Source organism: Hemicordylus capensis, chromosome 6 (genome assembly GCF_027244095.1).
Source record: "Hemicordylus capensis ecotype Gifberg chromosome 6, rHemCap1.1.pri, whole genome shotgun sequence".
Taxonomy (NCBI): domain Eukaryota; kingdom Metazoa; phylum Chordata; class Lepidosauria; order Squamata; family Cordylidae; genus Hemicordylus; species Hemicordylus capensis.
In genome coordinates, this window is record NC_069662.1 from 18,088,620 (window position 1) to 18,113,667 (window position 25,048).

Genomic DNA, 25,048 nt, shown 5'->3' on the forward strand with positions numbered 1-25,048 from the left:
CTAGGTCTCCTTTTGTTTCATGCTCAGCACCTCATTGCTGAAGGTGTGCTAAAAATGGGCAGTGGTACAGTCACTCATAGATCCCCTCATGCAATCATGTACCTCTTCTCCGTACAGAGGGGCCTGCTCTACACATTCCACTAGAACTGCTTCAGAGAGGCCACAGCTGAGCAGTAGAGCCCCCGTTCTGCACGCAGAGAGTCCCAGGTTCAGTTCCTGGCATCTCTTGTTTAAACTTTTTTTTTTTGGTAGGAGGACGCAGAGAAACCTCTCTCTGCCTAAGCCTCTGAAGAGCGACTGCCAGTTAGAGCCACCCAATTAAAGCCACCTGGGCCAGATGGTCTAGTTTTGTGGCAGGCTTCCCTTCTCCACACTGGGGGTGCCCAGAGAGAGATGGGGCAGCCATCTGCCCAGGGATGCAGTTTCCTGCACTGAGCAGGGGGTTGGGTGGACCAGAAGACCTCAAAAGATACCTTCTGACTCCAACATTAGGAACATGGGAAGCTGCCCGATACCAAGTCAGTCCTTTGGTCCATCTAGCTCAAGCCTGCTGAACTTAGTGTCCCCCCCCAGCTGATTTTGGACTATGACTCCCATAATCCCCAGTCACAGTGGCCAATAGCCAGGGATTATGGGAGTTGTAGGCCAGCATTTGCAGGAGGGCTAGAGTTAAGCAGCCCTGATCTAGCTCCATCCTGTCTATGCCAACAAGCAGCAGCTCTCCAAGGCAAGGATCTCTTGCAGCCCTAATTGGAGGTGTTGCCAGGGATGGAAACTGGGACCTTCTTATTGCAAAGCAGATGCTCTACCTCCAAGCTATGGCCCCATCCCCTAAGGGAATAGCTTTCAGCAGACAGTGCTCACATGTCGTGTACTCAGAATCCCCAACTTGTCTGAGTGAACACATCTGTTATTGCAGTCCCCTGGGGTTCCTTTCCTGTCATTTAAAGTGCCAAAGCACTGCCTTCTCTTTACTGAAAGGAGCAACTAAAGTGGGTTAAATGAACCACGTGGGCTAGCAAGGGACCCTTAAAGATCTTAGTGTCCTCAGCCTGAAGGAGGCGCTTGTGCACCACAGGCAACTAGGCTAATGGCTACCACAAACACGGCCTGAGCTTGCTGTACATTTCCAGAATACCTTCTAACCTCAACAATTTGCAAAGCATAGAGAGAAAACCAGGGAACAGTTCAGCCCTATAGTGGCTGACATGAGCCTCTCATTGCCAAGGGAAGCGGAGTGGGGGAGACTCCAAATACCCTTGGTCAGAATCAATCATTTTTAGGATGATGATGATGATCATTATCATCATTAATTTTGATTCAGCACCGCCATGCTTTTAGCAGTGCACACTCTTCTACAAACGTAACCCTTGGAACATCTGATAGGGAGGGACATTCCACTAGGAGGAGGAAGAATGGGGCAATGGTGGGTTAGCTTGGGAACAGCATACGGTAAGGATACTCACCTGCGGAAGTCGGGGTTCTCGACAAACACAGTCTCTCCAGAATCTCCAAATCTGGCAAAGTGCCCACTGGCTGTTGGCAGCAGGGGCAGAGCCTTCAGCTCCTGGTAACACCGGTCCCCAGCCATGTATTCCAAGAGCAACTGCTTCTCCAAGGGGGATATCTTGCTCCAGATGTGCTCATCAGCCCGCCGCAGGGTCCCTCTTACAAATGTTGTTGTGGCCGCCTGCACTTCTACCCCAACTTTGGCACCCAATGCCAAGGCTCGACGCACATGGGGAGGGGCAACAGCCAACAGCGATCCTGCCAAAACCAGCACCTTCTCCAGTGCCAGACCCACAGGTTTACCCATCACCTTCTCTGGCAAGAGGACAGCTTCACGAGGATAGAGCAGGCGGGGATCCCCATCTCCAACTCGGACCAGAAGTCTCATGTCCATCAGTCTCTTCAAGACCTGAACAACCAAAGCCCTGTATCGGAGTAGCTGGCTTTGCGCTGGATCTGGCCATGCCCCATATGGGTCACTAGGGTGGCCAGATGCCAACAGCATGATTTGGCAATAAGCCACAGGCAGCATCTCCTCCATCAGCGAGTGGTTCCATTGGCCGTCTGCTCCCCGTGCCTGGGACCCCTCTTCAGACCACTGGACGTGTCTTCGGTCATCCGTCAGCTGGAAGGGAGCACTGATGTGCAGGGGCAACCCTGTGGTATTCTCCTCTGTGGCAGGAAGTGGCAGGACGCAGCAGAGGCGCCCGGTGCAACTGCCTTGCAGTGGGTAAGCCAAAGACAGGGCTGGTTGGGAATTGATCGAAGCAGTAAGATTCCACAGTGTGGGAAAGGCCTCTTTTTGTGCTACAGCTGACAACACCAGCCAGTCACAGCTGGTGGTCTGTCCAATCCCAGTGCCACGCAGAACCAACGTGGTAATACTGGCAGCCACGTCCAACATGGTGCTGGTGGCATTGTCACGAGAGTCTAATCCTCTGAGGAGGATGCTCTCAACTCCGCCTCTGTCTGGGCAACATTTTGCAGCCTTTGGCACACTGTAAGGGACACCTTGGACCACGTCCGGCCCAATGAGCTGGTGAGTTGTGGCTTCAGCTCTCAGCAGTTCACAGATGGTGCCGTTGGCTCCAATTAGGCCCAGCGTCAGCCGCCGAACGCTCCTAAGGAACAGCAGGCTGATGGGGGCATCATCCAAGAAAGTGAGCAGCAGCTCTTGTGCCCGTTCCAGACTGTAGAGGTTCTCGGACATCTTCGAGGGACTCTGCCGTAGTGGGAAGCGAAACAAGGTGCCGGGGAAGTGGCCTTTTGCAGGTGGGCAGGGCTGGCCAAGGGATTTCAGCACTGCCCAGAATGGCTGGAACTGATCTGACATTTCTTCCCATTCATCCACCCTCCAGAGCTGGCCCCCTTCACTGAGAGCTGCTCGCTGTGGGTCCAGCACTCCCAACCAGTCACCAGAGAGTATCGATGGGAAATCTAAGGGATGAGAGAGGTGGAAATTGGGTCACCAAGATCTGGAGGCCCCCACATTAGTCACTGTCCTTAGTGTCCCCATTTCAGTCAATGACAACTGCTATGAAAATTTATATACTGCTTTACAACAAAAGTTCCCAGAGCGGTTTACACATAAATACATTTTTAATATGTGTGTGTGTGTGTGTACGTACATACACACACACATCCCCAAAAGCCTCACAGTCTAAAAAGAAACATAAGATTGATGCCAGCAACAACCACAGAAGGTTGCTGTCATGCAGCAGATAAGGACAGTTGCTAAATAAATAGAACCACCACTTTTAAAGGTGCTTCTTTGGTTAGTTAGCAGGGGACCAACAATGCACTTGACAAAGCTGCACTAGTGCAAGAAGATCACAGCTGCCCAAAATCACAGTGGGCTCTTGTGCAAGAGTTCTCTGCAAAACACAAGAGGTGCGCTACAGGTTATGGACTTTGTGGCATATTCATGCTCTTGCTAGTGCAACACCAGTCTAGAACATTAGATTTAGCGCAGCTAGCTAGCACAGCATCCTTGCACAAGTGCAATGTTAGTCCGGATGTCAGCCAGTGTCCAATTTCACACACACACCTCAACTACCAGACGGTACAAGGTGCAATATGGTACGGTGTGGAGATCTACCCTTCTGGAGAAACCGTTACATATCATACACTTCCCTGGTCCCTTCCCAAATGTGTGCCATTTGGTTTTGAGAATCTCCCCCTCACAAATCAAACTACACAGAGCTGCTCACCTGTAATGTGGTAGACCGAATTGAAGCCCAAGCCAAACCGTCCAACAGTAGAGGGATCATCCTCCTTGTGACTGAGGCCTGGACTTTGGATCCCCTCCCAGTCATCCTCAGTGAACAGGCCATCATTGTAGGCAAGGAGCGCAGGGCCTAAGAAAAAGGAAATGATTGTGTAAAGCTTGCTTAACAACCACTCAATTCAGATATCACATCAAACCATGGTTAAGCTTCCTTAACCATGGTTTAGCATGATAAGCCATGGTTGCCAGATGTCAGCCTGCCTCCAGAGGCTGCAGTATCACAAAGGAGAGTGAACTCATGAACCTGGAGTGCTAAGAGGACTAAGAAAGAAAGAAAGAAAGAAAAAGAAAGAAGGCAACCAGCTCTAAATCATGGTTTGCCTATGGCAGTGTTTCTCAACCACCGGTCCATGGACCGGTACCAGTCCGTGAGGAGTTTAGTGCCAGTCTGTGCTGGTCCATGAGGAATTAATCCCCCCACAAAACAATTTTGAGCTGGTGGGCACCACCGCTGCTGGAAGCTCTCTGGAGCTCATTTCTAGGCAAGCAGCCATCGCTGCTGGGATAACGTTCATTTCGAGGAAGCTTAATGAGTGTTAGTTATTCCAGCAGCGAGGACTGACTGCCTAGAAATGAGTTCTGAAGAGCTCCCAGCAGCGGTGCCCCCCCCCCCCGGCTTGAAATTGTTTTGGAGGGTGCCGGGGTGGGGGCAGTGGGGTGAAGCCCCCTTACTAACTGCTGGTCCGGGGAAGTGCACACAAATAATGTACCGGTCCATGACTCCAAAAACACTGAGAAACACTGGCCTATGGTATATTTGGAAGCTCAAGCCATGGTTTGGATTCTAGAGTATGGTTAGCATAAACCACTACTGGGCATTCAGACATGTCTGAATTCAGCTAATATTTAGAAGAATTGTCTGGATGAATCAGACAACAGGCTCATCTAATTTACCAGTCTTTTTAACAGTAGTCAGTGTTGGAATTTACTGCAGAAGCATTGTCCCTGCTCTTGTCTAGGGGCATGCTTGTTTGTATATGTTTGTGTCTATGTTTGGGTTTGAGGGCAAAAACTAAGCTCCTTCTTCCTTCTAAGAGATCGTTAGTCTGTTTATTGTTTTCTTAGCCTATGTTTTAGTTAGTAATAAATATCAAACTCTTGTCTCTCAGTTAAAGTTGCTTCCTGTACAATTACTTATAGAGCAGTGGTTCCCAAACTGGGAGCCTCCAGATGTTGCTGAACTACAACTGCCATCAGCCCCAGCTACAAGTTATTGTGGCTGGGGATGATGGGAGCTGTAGTTCAGCAACATCTGGAGGCTCCCAGTTTGGGAACCATTGTTATAGAGGATAAGTAATTTCTTGGCAACCATCAGCTAGATATCCCTGGGAAACTTACAAGGTAAGGTTGGTTGTCTGCAGCACCTGGAATTGCAGGTATCTTGTCCCAGACAACAGGACATTTTTAGTTTTTAGTGTCCATGTCCAATATCGGTGAATAGACCAATTTCTCAAGGAGATACTCTCACTTCCTAGTATGTCCCCACCTACCCACCATACTTAAGAACAAATAGTTTATTTTTGATGAGCAAGTTCATATGAGAATATAAGGATGATGCTTTCTATTGTTTCCAGGATTGATATTGCACCTAGAATGCAAAAAAGCATCCAGGCAAAAGGTAGGTATTTTCCATGTGGAAAGTACTGTAAGCATTGATACCCATCCTTGACAGATGCGTGGACCAACTGAAGTGCATACACGGCGTGTGCATACACACATGCACAGATCTGAACTGTGGAGGATCTGAAGCGCTGGGTTTGGCTGGCTTTATTTGGCATTGGACTGGTGCAACTCTGGTAAATCAAACTCACCCCATCCCACAAGACACAAGCATTCTGGCTCCCGGCTGCCAATGCACTAGCCCATTGGGCCACATCTCCTTCCCTTTCAAAACACTCATTCTTTGGGTGCAATGCAAAGAGGGTGTGGGGGCCCCCAGCCCCAAAACTCAAAACTGGCCTTGAACGAGCTGCCATGCTAATGTCCCAGACCCAACTCCTCTCCTAGAGACACTCTGCAGTAGACCTTGCAGTTCATCCTCACACTCAGTTCCATCCTTGCCTACAGAGGCCCCTACTCTTAAAAGGCTGCTCACCATGGCACAGAAAGGGGATCAGGCCCTGCAACAAACCAGTGCCAGATCTTTTCCTATATCCACTCAAGCAACACTATAGCTCTATTCAGACAGTGTGTCATTTGTGTGTGAATGACTGTGCCTGCATTCATTTTAAGAGTGAACCTCAGTGCAAGCCCCTTGAAATGCAGGATGCAGATAAGAAGTGTACCTGCACTCTACGTAATGTGTGTGCATAACTGTATCGACAGACAAATCTGTTCTATGTACGTTTTATTTATTTAATAAATTTGTATACCGCCCACTACTGAAGTCTCTAGGTGGTTTACAGCATAAAACAAACCAAGAATGTGACATATAAAAACCAGATTAAAATAGCCATAAACACACCAGCTAACTAAAAAGCTTGGCTGAAGAGATGTGTCTTTAGTTGTTTCCTAAAAGCCAACAGGGATGGAGCAGCTCTAATCTCAGCAGGAAGTACGTTCCACAGCTCGGGGGCAACTGCCGAGAAGGCTCTCTTTTGAGTAGAGCTGGTGGCACCCTCAGATGAACCTCCCAAGAAGATCTTAATAGGCAGCGGGCTTCATACCAAAGAAGGCATTCTCTTAAACACCGTGGGCCCAAGCCATTAAGGGCTTTATAGGTAATAACAAGCACTTTGTATTTTGCCCGGAAATCTATTAGTAGCCAGTGCAGATCTTTTAGAATCAGAGTAATATGGTCTCTACAGGACATCCCGGAGACGAGTGTTGAACATAATGTATGAATGGGACTTTTTACAGGACCCAACAACAGCCATAGCAGATGCCAAAAAAGGTACCGTATTTACACAAATAGAAGACAACTCTGAATTTAAAAATCTCTTTTAAAAACAGGTTAAATACAGGTTATACCTGTATTTACCTGAAAGGAATAGGACTCTGGATTTAAGACAACTTGATTTCCAATATCAAAGAACCTGGAAAAAACCTAGTCTTGGATTCAGGTAAACATGGTATGTGCCATCAGCTGTCAACAATACTGTTCTGCTTTCTACATAGGATAAACAGGCCAGTCCCTATGCCAAAGAAAAGGTGGACACCAAAAATGGCAAAAATTGGATATCTGTAGGGGAACATTTCAGTGTCACGGGACAGTCTGCAGTCAGCCTTACAGGTCACTGTTCTTCATTACAGTAACTTCAAAGTGAAACTGTAGTTCAGCAATTTTATACTAAAGTCTATTCACCAGTTTGATTGCATTAATCTTGAATTCAATAAGGATGAAAAAACCTGTCCCATTATAGGTAGGAAATCAACACAGTGGCCGACATACTGACTAAGTTACTTAATAGCACTACTCAGGAGTTATTCTAAAGGACTACTAAATTCTAATAGGATTTCTCAGGAGTAGTTTAGTTTGGATGACAGCCATTAAGACTATCAAGATGACCACCAATCACTGCTGTTGTGAATGGTCATGGTTGCTTACCCTGTGTATTTTTATCTTTGAATAGAAGAGTCATGGACTTTGTGACTCCTGCATGTCATGGCCTTTTGACCCTACTGTTTAAACTGTTTTTCTCTGTGCCCACGTAGATTGCTCATCTCAACCCACTGAAAATGACACTGGCCGTCATCCATATCAGATTACTCAGTAGTACTACTGAGGAGCTATTCTACAGGTTGGCTTCAGTAGGACTTCCATCAAGCAATTTAGTCAGGATGTCAATTACTCTGTATATTTTATCAAGTCCATGAAAGCTTATGCCACACATTCAGTTTTTTAGATGCCACAAAATTGTTTTTTGTAGATTCTCAAAGACTCGCAAAATTCTGGTTCCCATCTAATAAAGATAAAGTGTGCCATCAAGTCGATTTCGACTCCTGGCACCCACAGAACCCTGTGGTTTTCTCTGGTAGAATACAGGAGGGTTTTACCATTGCCTCCTCCCACGCAGTATGAGATGATGCCTTTCAGCATCTTCCTGTATCGCTGCTGCCCAATACAGTACCAGTGGGGATTTGAACTGGCAACCTTCTGCTTGTTAGTCAAGCATTTCCCCACTGCGCCACTTAAGGTGTCTTCCCATCTAATAGCAGCTTTAATCTCCTAGTCCCTTTCCCAGAGAATCCAGGCCTACCCCATCCAAAATTCACTTCGGTCCAATAGAACATACCCCCAACAGAGAGGGAAAGGCAAACATTGGCATCCAATAATACCTCTGCCTGCTCCTGCCCCAGATTTGCAAACTCCCTCTATTACCAGTTCCACATTGCCTTGAGGCATCAGTGGCAGGATTGTGCATCCCATACCATACAAGATGGCTTCCAGTTCCTGCAACTGGTCCTTTCTCCACTTTACACATTATGATTTCTTGGTTGGGCTCAGCAACCTTCACCCCTATAAGCTGTCCGATCCTTACCTTGGGTACACGCCATCCCCTCTGCAAAAAGGCTCTGCGTTCCAAAACCTCGTTCATCATAGAGCAAGACCACGTCTCTGGCACCTGCATCATCTGCATTCTGGATCAGTTCCTTTGGGAAGAGTTAGGAAATTGAGGATAGGTGAAGGACGGAACAGATGGCCCCAGGTGCCAGCATTCAACCACTTGATGGCATTATCTCCCAGCTAATCCAGGCTGTTACTCTTGCCTACTTGATGCAGCTAGGCCCTTCATCCTTCAGGCACTTAGGACTCACCCCTTCTAACTTCTAGCATTTTGGACGCCCTCGAGAGGAGTCTTGTTATCTTCCTCACTTCACTGTCCTTCCAAAAACATACACAAGATCTCTAGTCTATGAACTGCCATTTTGTTTCTCTATTAATTTTGTTATTGGACTTTCGAGAGTCACTTTAGGAATTATTTTAATAATGGGAAGAAAGATTCAACATAGCTACAGGATGCAGGCTGGCGGGAGCGGCTTCTACCAAGGTATTACCCCATTTCCTAAACATTCCACTTTCATTTCTGAAAGAAACAAGTCACTAGACCTCTTACTAAGGGGAAGGTGGGAGAGGAAGCGCAACCAGTATTCGACTCTTGGTCATTAAGTAGTAAAGCCATATCCAGCTTCCTGTGCCCCAAGCAATTCGTGACTGAGAAGCACCTGGTACCTAACAGTTTGTGATTTTTTAAGTTCTTATGGTGTGTGGTTTTTTGTTTTTTGTTTAAATGCCAACCCATTCCTCTGTTTGGAATAAGTGTTTTTTGTAATTTTGCATTCACTTACAATAACCCCACCCAGTGTATCTTTGGTCTCCACAGTCCCACCACACAAAATGACAGCTAGGGGTCTGCCCACATCTCTTGCCATGGAGCTCAAGAGGCACAATACTGTGCTTCTACTCTGCTCACCTTGTAGCTCCAGTTCCCTTCCAGAAAATCTGGGAGTCTAGCTGCCCCTCTAGCTCCTATTACCCAGAAGAGTCATCTGAATCATCTTCAAATTCAACCAACTAGAACTCCCTCTCCTCTCAGAAATCCCCAACAACAAAAACCAAAACCCAGATCCATCACTTATAACCCTCAAGCTCACCTTTAAGATCTGACCCCCATCTGGGTATTTGCGAAGAATACCCTGCAAATATTTGAGGACAGGAGGAGATCTCTGTCGAAAGCCCTTCCTGAGAGCAAAAGAAATGGGCACAAGTTGGAGAATTAGATCAGTTCTCTTTTTAACCTTGGGTCATTTGTTCATGAGAGAGGTTGGGGAGGAAGTGGAGGGCAACAACACTGTCCTATAGCACAACTTCTTATCTGTTCTTGCACATGGAGGATGTAGGAGAAAGGACAATGGTCTGAGAACCTTATCTGTACATGTCCTGCTGTCACAAGAACACTTTTTGAGAATGAATAGCTCGGGGGAAATAGCTGTAACCTTAAGTTTCCCTTAGGGGATGGAGAGTGCCTTTGTGAGGCTTGTATAATAGTGCCAGAATAGGAGCACAGGGACCCGAATTCAAATCCTCACGCAGTCATTACATTCACTGGAATACCCCAAATCCAGCCTTGTCTGCAAACGCTCTCCTGGCCACCAGAGATGACCAGGAATTATGGGGAGGCGAGTTGTGGTGGGGGATAGCTTGTTTTCTTTTTATACTCCACCTCTGTGGCCAGCAGTAGCAGCGCTTGTAGCACGGACTGCATCCTCAGCAGTTGGCTGCATTTTCCCACCTCTAATTGCAGAAGTGACCCTACATCAGGTCATAACATCTTTTCCTGGTGCACTCAGTGGGCGAAGGATGACTGGCAGGGACATTATCAGTGCTTCAAGCACGGCTAAAGCTGATGCCGCCGCCCAGAAAGGGGTGATATAAATAAGGTTAAAGCGGGGAAAGCCCAGTCACCAATAGCATGTTTCCCCCACTCCATCCAAACCTCCTTGGAAGTTCATAAGCAAGTGTGTAAACGTTTTTTTACAAACTAGCAGCTTTTGTGGGGTTCATTACAAAGGCTGCCATAAGCCCAACACTCTCCCTCTCAGCCCTAACCTAGGGAATGGAGGAGAATCTATGCCTCTCAGAGCCCCTTGGAGGAAGGACAAGATGAAAATGTAATCCATCTAGATGCTATTTCCAAAAGAGCTACAAATGTTATGATCAGTGTTCCTTCTAAGGCATGCACGTGTGTGTGTGTGCTCACAAGCTTTTTGATGCCCACTCAGTTAATTTTAGAACCCGCTCAGGTTGAATCAAGCAGGCCCCACTTTGAATGAACGTGAGCACACATTGCCTTGATACTGCCACTCAGAACAAAACTCATTCCACACACAGATGATAAAAAATTAGAGGGAACACTGGCTTATGATCCTTATGGATGGATAACCAGAGCACCTGCAGGGAAGTGGGAGGTACGGCAGACTCAAACTGACCCACAGAAACATTGGTGTTCAAAAAATCTGAAGAAAAAACCTAAGCTGGCCAAAAAAACAAAAAACCCAAAGCTGTTGCTATGCATGTCAATGGGACAGAATGTTTGCAGGCTCAGAATGCAGTTAACAGACAAGCAGGTAGGCAGAGGTAATGCAACTCAGCAGCAAGGGGAAGAGCTTGAACAAAAAGAGTGGGGAATCTGTAAGTTTGAAGAATACTCCCTCAAGACAAGGGAGTTCCTTCTGCTTTTGAAGGGAAATGGCCACTAAAACACATGCATACCAGGGATATACTGCAATATTTTGTTGTGGGTACATACTTGTACATAAAACACAAAGTTCCATTAGACCCCAAGCAGTTCTAATCTGGCCATTTGGCATAGTATCAGACCTTATTTCTGGCCACCCCTGAGGAATCCAATGAGTTTGTCTAGCTGCACCCACAACACACACTCACCTCTCCTTCCCCTTCAGAGACATTTTTGGAACCTGCAAAAGCAGAGGGGGCGGGGGGAACACAGATAAATATTTAAAATCCCAATAAAAACTCATTAGTGCAATTTGCAAATTGGTCCCCAATGAGCACAGGAGAACTCAGTAACTACTGGGACATCCTAACTGGAGACAGACAATGTTTGCCCAAAGGCCGAAAATGGTTTGGAAGGAGACAGAACTTCCCATGGGAGGCACACACTTTTCTTGTGTCCCACTGTTGTCTGGTTAAGGAGACAGAGGAGGCTCATTAGGAAGGCTGTGCCCCTGACAAAACCGAACTCCAAACTTATGCAGCAAATCTTCCAAACCCCAGAGCTCCATCCAGCCCCTCTTCCATGCCTGCAACTTGATTTGTTGGTCTTATGGGCCGCAACAGCTGAAGTCTAGGGCCTCCACACACCCTGCCCCCCCCCAATTCTCTTCCACTGGCCCCCACTGCACCGGGCACCTGAGTGCGATTTAGAGACGGGGGTGGGTGGGATTGGAGAAAGAAGTATGTGGGATGGGAATACAGGTGAAACTCGGAAAATTAGAATATCGTGCAAAAGTCCATTAATTTCAGTAATGCAAATTAAAAGGTGAAACTGATATATGAGACAGACGCATTACATGCAAAGCGAGACAAGTCAAGCCTTAATTTGTTATAATTGTGATGATCATGGCGTACAGCTCATGAAAACCCCAAATCCACAATCCCAGAAAATTAGAATATTACATGGAACCAAGAAGACAAGGATTGAAGAATAGAACAATATCGGACCTCTGAAAAGTATACAGTGTACTGTGCTTGATTGGCCAGCAAACCCACCTGACCTGACCCCATAGAGAATCTATGGGGCATTGCCAAGAGAAGGATGAGAGACATGAGACCAAACAATGCAGAATTGCTGAAGGCCGCTAATGAAGCATCCTGGTCTTCCATAATACCTCATCAGTGCCACAGGCTGATAGCATCCATGCCACGCCGCATTGAGGCAGTAATTGCTGCAAAAGGGGCCCAAACCAAGTACTGAATACATATGCATGCTTATACTTTTCAGAGGTCCGATATTGTTCTATTCTACAATCCTTGTCTTCTTGGTTCCATGTAATATTCTAATTTTCTGAGATTGTGGATTTGGGGTTTTCGTGAGCTGTACGCCATGATCATCACAATTATAACAAATTAAGACTTGACTTATCTCGCTTTGCATGTAATGCGTCTGTCTCATATATCAGTTTCACCTTTTAATTTGCATTACTGAAATTAATGGACTTTTGCACGATATTCTAATTTTCCGAGTTTCACCTGTATATTAAAAGCCTTTGGGGTGGGGGCCTCCAAAGGCCTTTTGGTCCAGGCTCCAAAGTGACCTAGATGCACCTCTGGGAACTGCTGTTACTCACACTGTCCCAGCCAGTCTGATTTCTAGGGGGCCCTTCCTGGGATAGAGCACTCAAGGAATTTTTTTTTTAATGGGTAGAAGAGACAGCCCCCCCGGGTGACCAGCAATTGTTTTTTAAGCCCATTTTTGTTTTGGGGGCAGTACCAAGGCAGCGCCCCCAAGGAATCAGAAGCTGGGACAGCTAGAGTAGCATCTATTCCAGCCAGTAAGACCCAAGAAGCTCCCTGCTTTGGAGGCTTTGCTGCAGGCCTGGAAGTCTAAGCTTCTTTTAGCTTGGGGGGGGGAGAGATGATGCAAGCCCTGCCCCCCACCCAGGTCTCCTTTCTGTCCCTCTTCCTCCCTGTCCCCCACTCCTTGTCCTGCTGTCTGCCGCCCCCCTTCTGCCCCGCTATCTCTTGGCTTTCTGCCTTTGGCTTCCATTTTGCCCTCTGCTTTTTTGTCCCTGCTTCCTGCTCTCCCCCACTGCCATTTCTGATTTCTGCCACCCCTGCTTTCCTCTATGTTGGCGGGCTTGGGTAAATAGCCAAGCAGGGCAGGGAGGCTCCTGCCTCAGCAACTGGACTCTTCCCCCTCGCCCCCAGCCCCACCTGCCACCACCGCAAGGAGGTTTTGCAATTGGGAAAATAGTATTTGCCAATGCATTTCATGGAATGTGTAGAATAGTTCTCCAAAATAGTATTTTCAATCATAATTAATGCATTGATGAATATTCTTCCAGAAACACCCCACTTCCAGAAACACCCCACCAGAAACACCCCACAATATTCTTCCAGGAAAACCCCACAGACCCTGCTGACCAGAGGTGCCAGTGAGGACCAACATAACCATGTACACCACTCTGGGCTCCTTGGAGGAAGAGCAGGATATAAATGTAATCAATTAAAAATAAAATAAAATAAAGGAGCAACCACTTCAGAAGCTGCGACCCATCTCTCAGGGCACTTTCAACTCTGAACACTACCAGTTGCCTCTCGCCTGAGTCCTACCAAGAAGCCAATCCCCTTAAACTGGGTGACACTTTGGAGGAAACACATGGAGGAGGCGGCTATAATTAATCGGGGTCATTTGCACCAGAAGGCAGGAAAAGAGGTAATCACAAGATTGGGTTTGCTTTATATATCCCCAAAGGATTTTTGATTTTTTTATATATATCCCCAGAGGATTAAAACAGGAGAATGGGGAAAAACAAGGAATTACACATGATTCTCAAGGCAGAAATTACACAGGATACACTCCCCACTTTCCTAAGTGGTGCAACCTGAGAATATAGGTTGCATCCTTCCAAAGACACTTACAAGAGAAAGCCCCATTGAGAATAGGATGTTCCTGTTACTTTCTCTTTGACTAGGAGAGCTCTGTAGATGTAGAACACTTGTAGAGTACACCTTCTATTGGCAAATATACAAGCAAACTGGAAACAAACTAGACCAAGGGTGGCCTTTCATGAGGCAAGGCAGCAGCGTGTTCCTTGTACCAAGGATTCCCAGATGTTGTTGACTACAACTTCCAGTATCCTCAGCTGCAGTGGCAGTTGGCTTCAGATTATGGGACTTGTAGTCCCCAACATCTGAGAATCCCTGTTACAGGGAACACTGCAAGGCGGTCGCCTCCTGCCTGAAACCTTGGGACAGCCGCTGCCAGTCAGTGTAGACAATACTGAGCTAGATGGACCAATGGCCTGACTCAGCAAAAGGCAGCTTCTTTGTTCCTATGAGTTATTTGAGCAGCGGCAGCGTAGCAAGATGCCCCCTGCCACAACCATTGGGGCAGGTCTGACACCCTTGAGAGCTTTGCAAAGAGAACCTCTCCTCACACTCCTTGCAAAGTCTGCAACAAGCAGCACACAGAGATAAGAGGAAGCAGCCAGCCAGCTCCCCTCCTCCCTGCCCCACTTCCAAAGCCCGCAAAAGGTCAGTTCTGAAAGGGGCTGGCCGCCTACCAGTTGTGGGGCAAGGCTGTATCTGGTGCCTCGCCTCAGGCACTGCAATACCTTGAGCCACCCTGGGACAGGAGAGTCTTCCAGGAGGAGCAAGCTTGCATCAGATGTCCACAAAGAGAAACCCTGCTCTCCGGCTGGGTGCTGTGCCACCCACCAGCCAGCTCACAGCTTTCTGTGTAAGTGGCACAGCCTAACTTCTGAGTATTAAATAGGAGGCACAGAAGGCAGCAATTCAAATCAGGATCGTGGCATGGGGAAGCAGGGCGGGGCTTTAACCCTTTGTCACCCATGGTCCCGATCCAGATCAGCCCCTCCCCACCAGGGTTCTCTGTGACAGGGATTACCAGATGTTGTTGACTACAACTCCCATCATCTGCAGATGAGCAGAACACACCCATAAGACCAGGAGAGCTGGTCTTGTGGTAGCAAGCATGAATTGTCCCCTTTGCTAAGCAGCAGGGTCCACCCTGGTTTGCATTTGAATGGGAGACTACATGTGTGAGCACTATGAGATCTTCCCCTTAGGGGATGGGGCTGCTCTGGGAAAGGAACCTGCTCTGGGAACCTGCAGAAGGTTCCAAGTTCCCTCCCTGGCAGCATTTCCAAGATAGGGCTGGGAGAGACTCCTGCCTGTAATCTTGGAGAAGCCACTGCCAGCCTGCAGACAATATTGAGCTCCACCGGACCAAGGGTCTGACTTGGTATAAGGCAGCTTCCTATGTTCCTATGTAATGGCCTTTGGCTGAGGATTATGGGAGTTGTAGTCAACATCTGGGAGTACCTGTTAGAGGGAACACTGCTCCCCTCTCCTCTTTGCCCCAGGAGGAAAGCTCTCATTGACAACACAAGCCATTCTCAGGAGCAAGGACCAGCCATGAGAGGGCTCAATCCAGATTGGGACCATGGTGGGGGGAAATGGTTAAATGCCCCGCACACTGCAATCACTATCCAGATCATGACACACACCCTACAGCTCCTACGGAGTGCAGAAAAAAGCAAGCACATCCACTCGGATGACTTGCATTTCTGTAGCTGTGATGTTTTTTCCAGCTTTCGTTTCAAGAGACAAACCCAGCTCCAAGAGTCCTCTGCTGCTCATCCTCCCTCCAGTTCCTAAGGGGGCGGACTGGAGGCACGGAGAGGGCGGTGAAACGTCAGAATGGGTACTTAATGGGATATTCACTGCTGCTGAGTGCGGCGAGGCACAGGGGATATGCCCTGCCGCCCTATGGGCCAATCCAAGCCAGCACTGCTTTCTGGTGGATTCCAGGCCACCAGAAAGGACAGACATCAGATGCCATGATGCTGCTGAAATGGGTTGCTGATTCTCAGTTCCTTCTCCATCACAACGAGCTGCATCAGCATCCTGAATAAGGAATGTTTCCTTGCTACTCCACCCCAAAATAAACTTTGGGTTACCACATATCAAATACCCCCATCAAGCACCCCCATTTCCTGAAGAAAGCCCCCCCCCCGTGACAGAACTGGACAAATCCCGGAGGGAGTCGCAGTTCCTAGAAACTATGGTGTCTAGACTAGGATATTCAGAGGCTGAGTCATTTAATAAAACCTTTATTTGTCCCAGGCAACCCAGTTTCTCTTCTGTTACTTGTAAAAGGGGTAAAGAGAAGCCCATCCCCTCCCCTCTGCAATGTCCATTGCAAAGCCCAGTAATTGCATCCATTGTCTGGATCCCAATTCCTAAGCAAGTTTGGAATGGACAAAGGCCTGTTCTGAGAGAGGCACAAGGATGCAGCCCATACAAAGCAGTGTTGTTTTTGCAACAACAAAACTGAGTCAACACAGGACGCCCCCAAACAAGTAGAGTCTCACAGGGCAGGCAGGACGAAAAAGCGAGGACTTTTCCTCTTCCCAATGTCTTAGGAAGGGGTTTTCTTTGTCAGTTTGTTATGTGGGGGAGCATTCTACCTATGTGGACCCTCCATAATCAGAGGCAATATACCTCCGAATACCCGTTGGTGGGGGCATAAAAGGAAGGAGATATCACCATGCTGGGTGTGCCTCAGCAACGTCTGGCGTACACTGTTGGAAACAGGATTGGGGACTCAAAACTCGATGGCTCTTAATCTCAATCATACAAGGTCCCTCTTAAAAGCATTAAGAAGCAGCCAGCTAGCCCACTTGGAGTGATATGGACTATGCTCGTAGACAGGGCCAGAGGGGGACAGGAGGGGGCAAGGGCACCCCACTTGTGTCTCCCCCATCCCAGACCCATGGCTGAATCATAAAACGGGCAGTTCAACTAAGGCTTCGATACGAAGCAAATTAACTCCGCCAACATTCACTAAGGCCGCTTACTCCCAGGCGCAGGGGAAAAGTTTAGGATTGGGGGGCTATTCTGGAGGACGACCATGATTTGCCTTTCAGATCGAGTCTGCTGCGCATCAGCGTTATCACCTGAGAATCACTCACCAGCTCCAGGTGCAAGGAGATCCCAGAGCAGGTTCCCTGCCGATGATGACTCAACACCGCAATCTACATGGAGCTCTATCACCGCTGCCACCAGAAAGACTCTGTGTAGTCTTCGGACTCCGCTTCGCTTATAAAGCCGCCGGCAGTTTCGTTTTCGGGCTTCAAACCTTGGGAAATGGAAATCGAAAGGAAGCCGGCGTCTTTGAACCGGGTTGTTATCAGACGCGGAGTTGGGGGTAGTGCCGGCTTCCTGGGCTTTTGGAGGATCAGCGGGGACGGGGAGGTGGGGGGCAGAGAAGAGACCGTGGGGAATAATTCCGGAGATGAGGACTCTGGAGAAGGGGTTTTAGAGCTACAAAAGCGTTGGGAGAATGATAAAGTCCCACGGTTTACTCGGAAGAAAATGCCTTTGAGCTCAGTAGGCTCTACTCCCTCCCAAGTGTATTTAGGATTGGTCTTGTGGGGTAGGAAGCATGACTTGTCCCCTTAGCTAAGCAGGGTCTGCCCTGGTTTGCATATGAATGAGAGACTTGATGTGTGAGCACTTTGAGTTCTTCCCCTGAGGGGATGGAGTCGCTCTGGGAAGAGCAGAAAGTTCCGGGTTCCCTGCCTGGCATCTCCAAGATAGGGCTGAGAGAGATTCCTGCCTGCCACCTTGGAGAAGCCGCTGCCAGTCTGTGTAGACAACACGGAGCTAGATGGACCCGTGGTCTGACTTGGCATAAAGGGCACCTCCCTGTAGTCCTGAGAGATCTGGTCCACTCTTTCGCTTGGAAACCATGTTACTCCCTCCCAGCCTCAGGTTGCCAACTTTTTTTCCTAGCTGGGCACCTGTGCCTTAAAAAGCTGCAGTGACAGAAATTCTTTACTTTGCTACTTTGCTGGTAAAGGCACAACTGTGGCAACCAAGGTTACAGAATCACCCTAAGATGGTATTTCAGTGCTAGGGGAAACTGTGCCTGTTAAGTTTCTGCCTGTTATGGGGCTGTTTAGGGCACGTAAGCCAGGAAAATAAAGATGGCAATCCCGATTGGAGGAGGGATGTATGTAGCCTGTAGTTAGTAAAGGATGGGTGTGTGTGTGTGTGACAGCAGGACTCCCCTCGTGTGTCCTGCCAAACCAGCGCAAGCACACCTTGCTTGTCTATTCCCCGTGTGTGAAAGACGCTAGACTAGGTGGGGCCAGTGTCTGTAACTAGCTTGGTGGAGAGCATCTGCTTTGTGTGCAGAAGGTCCCAGGTTCAGGTAGGGCTGGGAAAGACTCCTGCCTCAGTTTTGCCTTGCAGCATGGAGTTTACTTGGGCCTCAGGATCCATTTAACCCAGAGATGTACCTAGGTAATTTTGGAGCCTGGACCTAAAAGCCTTTGGAGGGGCCCCCTCTGCTGCAAAGCAGAGAGCTGGTCTTGTGGTAGCAAGCATGACTTGTCACCTTAGCTAAGCAGGGTCTGCCCTGGTTGCATATGAATGGGAGACTTGATGTGTGTGCACTGCAAGATATTCCCCTCAGGGGATGAATCCGCTCTGGGAAGTGCATCTAGGTTCCAAGTTCCCTCCCTGGCAGCATCTCCAAGATAGGACAAGATTTATTTATTTTTTTAATAGGACAAGATTTTTCCTGCAACCTTGGAGAAGCTGCTGCCAGTCTGTGAAGACAATACTGAGCCAGATGGACCTATAGTCTGACTCAGTATATGGCAGCTTTCTATGTTCCTATGTTCCTAAGCAGCATCATGCTCCCAAGATTTGGGAGCCCCCAGGGGCTGTGGAGGCCCTGGACTTAAGAGTGCCTCTGATTTCCCCCCCCCGCCCCGAATTAGGAATTTTTGCAGCTGCATGATGCCAAAATACTTATGAACCAATTAGTTCCCCACCATTTGATACTAACTGAACAAAGGAAATACCTCTTTGAAGTTGTGGGTCAGCTTAAATACCCACAGAACTTGTTCTGGAGAAGGCAGGGGCTGCATGGGGCTTTGATCTTCCAGTCTGCTCTGAAAGCCTTGCCTTAGTTTTGCTTTCCATGTTGAGAGTCAGGGACCAGAAACGAAAATCCGTTCAGTTTCTTTTTACTCGAGAGATTTGCTAGATATGAGGCAAACGGTGATGGGAGGGGGGAGTTGGTCAAATTCTAGTGGAAAGGAGACTGACTCAGTCCCAGCGGCCCGAGCTCCTTTGTCCTCCTCCTTGTGCTTCGGTCTGAGGGAGCTAGTCACTGAGGCCCCACGGTGGTGGCGGCTAGGGATGATGCCAGTTGCAGCCCAGCAACAGCTGGGGCCCCCGTTCTGGGAACCGTGCCCTGGGCTGGAGAGCAGGAGGCAGGCTGTCCAGGTCCATGTGGAGGCATAAAGCCTAAGGCCAGTAGCAGGATGGGAGTGAGAATCACAATACAGGCCCCATTCCAGGCATATTTAAACTGTGGAACTCTCTGCCACAGGATGTGGTGACCTGGATGGCTTTAAAAGGGGCTTAGACAAACTGATGGAGGACAGGTCTAGCAATGTCTACTAGTCAGATAGGAACATAGGAAGCTGCCATATACTGAGCCTGACCATAGGTCCATCTAGCTCAGTATTGTCTATACCAGGGATTCTCAACGTTGGGTCCCCAGATGTTATTGGACTTCAACTCCCATTAGCCCCAAGCCCAGTGGCCTTTGCTGGGGATTATGGGAGTTTAAGTCCAATAACATCTGGGGACCCAACGTTGAGAATCCCTGGTCTATACAGACTGGCAGCAGCTTCTCCAAGGTCACAGAGAGGAATCTCAGCCCTATCTTGGAGATGCCAGGGAGGGAATGTGGAACCTTCTGCTCTTCCCAGAGCAGCTCCATCCCCTGAGGGGAATATCTTGCAGTGCTCACACTTCTAGTCTCCCATTCATATGCAACCAGGGCAGACCCTGCTTAGCTAAGGGGACAAGTCATGCTTGTGAACACAAGACCAGCTCTCCTCTCCACTGCCTTTAGGCCACCTCCAGCCTTAGAGGCAAGATACCCAATTCAGAGTTGCCAGAACCTAAGGGGTATACTTGTGGGTCAAATGGGCTGTAAGCCAGAATTTGGCTTTTTAAAAGCCAAATCTGGCCACCTAGCTCTGAATACCAGTTGCAGGGGAGCAACTGCAGGAGAGAGGGCATACCTTCATCGCTTGCCTGTGGGCTTCCCAGAGGCATCTGGTAGGCCACTGTGGGAAATCCATCTGTGCTGGACTAGATGGGCCTTGAGCCTAACCCAGCAGGGCTGTTCTTATGTTCTTGTTTTTGGATGGCATGGATGATCCAGATCAATCTGGGTTTCACAGAGGAGCTGGTCTTGTGGTAGCAAGCATGAATTGTCTCCTTTGCTAAGCAGCAGGGTCCACCCTGGTTTGCATTTGAATGGGAAACTACATGTGTGAGCACTGTAAGATATTCCCCTCAGGGGATGGGGCCGCTCTGGGAAGAGTATCTGCATGCTTGCATGCAGAAGGCTGCACGTTCCTGCCCTGTGATCTCCAAGATAGGGCTGAGAGAGACCCCTGCCTGCAACCTTGGAGAAGCGAGCCACAGCCAGTCACTGTAGACAATACTGAGCTCGATGGGACCAAGGGTCTGACTTGGTATAAGGCAGCTTCCTATGTACCTTCCAACACTTTCTCAGTGGAAATAGGGACATGCCTGTGAAAGTGTAGGAGGAATGGCCGAGCATCCTGAGAGGCATGGTGTATCGTGACTGCAACAAGCGTGCCACAAATGGAAAGCAGGTAATCAAGTGCATGAAGCGCACATAGCAGTGCAGGAAGCTGCTTTATACCGAGTCAGACCATTGCTCAATCTAGCTCAGTATTGCCTACTACACTGACGAGCAGGGGCTTCTCTGACATTACCACATTAGATTGCCAGTGGCAATTATTCAAGCGCATACTCTCCAACATCTGGCAGATGAAAATGGGGATAGACTTGTTAAACAGTGTTCATGCTGAGGATTACTGCCCAAGCCCCCTGCCCCAACATTACACGTTGCTGAAGATTGGATACCACTATACGCTCCATGCACTGTAGAATGCCTTTGGTTTGTGCATCCTCTGGACAAGCAGGTGCGCTAGAGACATGATGCTTCCATTGTCCCACTTGGGAGAGTTCATTCCTAGAGACCCTGGGAAGGGAGATGGATCAGGAAGAATGACAACAACTCTCACTATCCCCATGGCAGCGAGAATGAACAAGCATCCCCAAGAGGCAAAAACAGGGACAGGAATTTACCAGGGACAGATTCTAGAAAATAGGGAAATATTGGAGCCAATGGTTCTAGTCCAGGTTTATTTGTATCTGTTTGTTTGTTTGTTTATTTATTTATTATGCTTATATCCTGCTCTTTCTCCCGGGAGCCCAGAGCTGTGTCCATGGTTATGTTTATCCTCACAACAACCCTGTGAGTTGGGTCAGGCTGAGAGATAAATAGCAATAGCAATAGCACTTACATTTATATACCGCTCTATAGCTGGAAGCTCTCTAAGCGGTTTACAATGATTTAGCATATTGCCCCCCAACATTCTGGGTACTCATTTTACCGACCTCGGAAGGATGGAAGGCTGAGTCAAATGGCTGGCCCAGAGTCACCCATTGAGTTTCATGGCTGAATGGGGATTTGAACCCAGGTCTCCCCGGTCCTAGTCCAACCAACACTCTAACCACTACACCACACTAGTATCGGAACTGCATTGACCAGCCTGTTAGATTACCTGTACTGGCAGAAGGAAAGGATTGTTGTGGCCCTGCTGATTGTCCTGGATCTTCCATCCACGTTGATACCATTGACTACAGTTGCCTTCTGGAGTGACTGTCCAGGAAAGGAACTGCAAGCACTGTGCTATAGTTTTTACCTGGCAGGCTGTTTCTCGAAGGCTGGAGGATTTCTGCCAACCTTTAAAAGCCAACCTTTCTCCACAAAGCGAAGGCACCTTTTACAAATGCACATAAGAACAAACCATGCAATATGAGCCCCACCGCCTACTGAGATCATCCGGAGAGGTCCATCTGCTGCAGTTGCCAGCAGTTCATCTGGTGGGTGGGGGGGCTACTCAGGGACAGGCCTTCTCTGTTGCTGCCCCAAGGCTTAGAATGTGCTCCCTGTCAAAATAAGAGCCTCCCTATCTCTGACTACTTAAAAAAAACAAACAAAAAAACCAGACTCCTAAGATGCATTTATTCACCCAAACCTTTTAAATTAGAATTGTGCTTTTAAACTGTTTTAATGCTTGCATTGTGGTTTTAATTTGTTTTATTTGTTGTAAACCGCCCAGAGACACAAGTTTGGGGGCGATGCACAAATATAATAAATATATAAAATTCAGAATTAACAAGCAATAAAAGCAGACAGGAACTGCAAAAACTACATATACATGTAAAAATAAATAATAAGAGACACATAATAAAGCAAACAAGCACGCTAGCAGGCACAGAGTGGCAGCAGGAGTGGATGGGCAGGCAGACCTGGGGGTGTTGGTTCCTATGGGGGTGGGGGGCTTTTGGAAAAGCTCTCCCTAGCAATACTAGACTGGAATCTAGACAGCCAGCCAAATACAGGTCTGTCCAGGTCAAAGGAGAACACGTGGTCATAGTCTTATGGTACCTTAAAGACTAATGTATTTATATGGTAGCATCTCCAATGGCCGTTGCTGGCCCCCTTCTTTGTGTTTCATTTTAGGCTGATGTCCCTTTGGAGACAGGGAACCATTTCCTTCTTATTTTCTCTGTAGGCTACTTTGAGAACTTCTATTGTTGGAAAGAAGTATATAAATAACATAGTAACCATCTGCTTTCATAGACTAGAGTCCCTTTACCAGGACTCTATACCAGGACAATACATGCAGTATTGTCCTCAGTTGGCAAGTGTACGGTATATAGGCACAAGTGCAGAGAAATAAACAATTCTAAGCCTTGAGATGAAATGGGACACAGGGACACAGCTATAATTGAAAAGAGAGCATGGGGGAAAAATGTCCCTGGGCCCTCAAAGAAGAGGGAGCCCAACAGCTGAGCAGCATTTGCGCCCTCCCTCCCACCTCTCCAAAAAAGAGTAGGGCGGTGGCAGAGGCCCATCATCCTTCCCCCCCCACCCCGCCCGCAGTGGGGTCCACTCCAGCCTTGCTACTCCATAGGTGGTGGAGCAAGCACCAAAGCCAAGGAGAACTCCGAAAAGGAACTTTTGCAGCAGCAAAGCCAAGCACTGGCTGAAAGGTTCATACGGGAGGCAGGAGCCACAGTCCTTCCTGGAGCTAAAGCCAGCCCTCATCGGAAGCAGGTGCCTGAAGTGGTCCCCCCTCCTCTTGAGTAAACCCATTGGGAGGAGGCCTTGAGCAGCCAGGTGAGCACATCGCCTCTGGTGCTGAAGCTCAGCCCTGCTTGGGCCTTACCTCTGCTCCTGGGGTCCTGAGGGTGATAGAGGGGGTTGCGGAAACAGGAGAGGAGTCCTGCTTCTGGGTGGCAGTAGAGTTCTAGGGTTGCTCTGAGGGGGCAACTGTAGAACAGCGAAGAACTCTGGCTACTCAGGGTCCACTGGAGCCAGAAGGCTTTGTTGGGGTGGGAGTCTCAGCTGGGGCTTGCTTCTCCCTCCCAGGGTGTGGATGAATCTTGACAATTGGCTATGATATACAATAAGTGCAGGATTCTCTCATTTAACATCTACTCACCTTAAGTGGTGCAGTGGGAGAATGCTTGACTAAGAAGCAGAAGGTTGCTGGTTCAAATCCCTGCTGGTACTATATCGGGCAGCTGCGATATAGGAAGATGCTGAAAGGCATGATCTCATACTGCGTGGGAGGAGGCAATGGTAAACCCCTCCTGTATTCTACCAGAAGAAAACCACAGGGCTCTGTGGGCACCAGGAGTCAAAATTGACTCAAGGCCACACTTTACTTTACTTTACTTTAAACTGCTGAGTGTGCAGGTACAGGGCACCAACACCATGATCTGTACCTTTAAGAGTACAGGCATCAGTGACCTGTATGCTGTATGTCACTGTAAGAATAAACCTATACTCTTGGGGCAAGGTGTCAGCATGGCAGTGACACACAGCTCAGCTTTGTGTAAAACCCAGGTGAGGTAGTACATCTGCTGCTTAGGTGTCTACATTCAGTATGGGCCTGGAGGATGAGAGTCAATACACCAAGGGTTCTCAAACCTGGGTCCCCCAAATGCTGAAGGCCAACATCTGGGTCCCAGTAGTTTGGGCCTGGACCCAGGTTTGAGAAGTCCTGTTGTATTGGCTCTCATCTAGTGTTGGGGATAGCTCAATAGCTCCCATCGTCCCCAGCCAAAAAGGCTCTTGTGGCTGGGGATGATGGGAGTTGTAGTCCAACAACCTCTGGGGACCCAGGTTTGAGAACCCTCACAATGAATCAGAGCTTGGTCCTGCCAAGATGGAGGAAATTACAGGCCGGTTGGCTTAACTTCGGTGCCGAGTGAATCGATGGAAAGACAAAACTGTGTTAAGCATATAGAAGAAAAGGCTAGGGATGAGCACGGAACCTCGGAGGTGTGGTCCGGTCCAGTGCCAGCAGGGGTCTCCCGTTAAGGGTGTTGGCGAGTTGCGCTTCCCCCTCCCGCTGCTTTTCCCCTGCCGCTGCTCCTTTTTTCTGAAATGATTTTGGGGCGGCAGCATTCCTCCCTGCCCCTGTTGTTAGCTGGAAATACCGGAAGTCGTGAGTGTGTGTGCGCCCGCCACGCCCGCCGCACGTTGCGTGTGTGACATGCGCACATGACGTGCGATGTGTGCAGCAGGTGTGCGCACAGTGGCACACACACACAAGCTTGTGACTTCTGGTATTTCCGGCTAACAATGGGGGCAGGGGCAGCAGGGAGGAACGCTGCCGCCCCAAAATTGTTTGAGAAAAAGGGAGTGCCGGCTGCAGAAAAGCGACAGGAGAGGTAAGTGCAAACCCGCCCCCCCCGCCCTTAAAGAACCACCCCCTGCCGGCACCAGACTGCCGGACTGGGCCCCATTCGAACCATTTCGGAGGCCTCTAACATGGCCTCCAGACCGGTTCGTGCACATCCCTAGAAAAGGTCTTGCTGAAGGAGAACCAGCATGG

The 25,048-nt window shown here is 48.5% G+C and overlaps 1 protein-coding gene and 1 long non-coding RNA gene across 5 annotated transcripts in view; one reads left to right on the forward strand and one right to left on the reverse strand.

The window, feature by feature from the left end:
* Positions 1 to 13,513, forward strand: part of LOC128329855 (uncharacterized) — a 30,345-nt gene extending 16,832 nt beyond the window's left edge. Inside the window, exons 2-3 of the long non-coding RNA XR_008309819.1 lie at positions 5,371 to 5,414; positions 13,325 to 13,513. This is a non-coding gene — a long non-coding RNA (uncharacterized LOC128329855). The remainder of the gene's footprint in view (positions 1 to 5,370; positions 5,415 to 13,324) is intronic.
* Positions 1 to 17,092, reverse strand: part of LOC128329853 (sacsin-like) — a 30,004-nt gene extending 12,912 nt beyond the window's left edge. The window contains exons 1-6 of one of the 4 annotated variants that reach the window (XM_053261661.1): positions 16,979 to 17,092; positions 11,184 to 11,215; positions 9,392 to 9,479; positions 8,278 to 8,389; positions 3,720 to 3,866; positions 1,467 to 2,946 (exon numbers count right to left, since the gene is read on the reverse strand). In XM_053261661.1, coding sequence (XP_053117636.1) covers positions 1,467 to 2,946; positions 3,720 to 3,866; positions 8,278 to 8,389; positions 9,392 to 9,479; positions 11,184 to 11,206 — 1,850 coding nt within the window. In that variant the 5' untranslated portion in view covers positions 11,207 to 11,215; positions 16,979 to 17,092. Of the gene's footprint in view, positions 1 to 1,466; positions 2,947 to 3,719; positions 3,867 to 8,277; positions 8,390 to 9,391; positions 9,480 to 11,183; positions 11,216 to 14,545; positions 14,702 to 16,963 lie in introns of those variants that run through there. The other 3 variants (XM_053261665.1, XM_053261662.1, XM_053261664.1) reach the window with 3 other exon arrangements.
* Between the last annotated feature and the right edge of the window lie 7,956 nt (positions 17,093 to 25,048).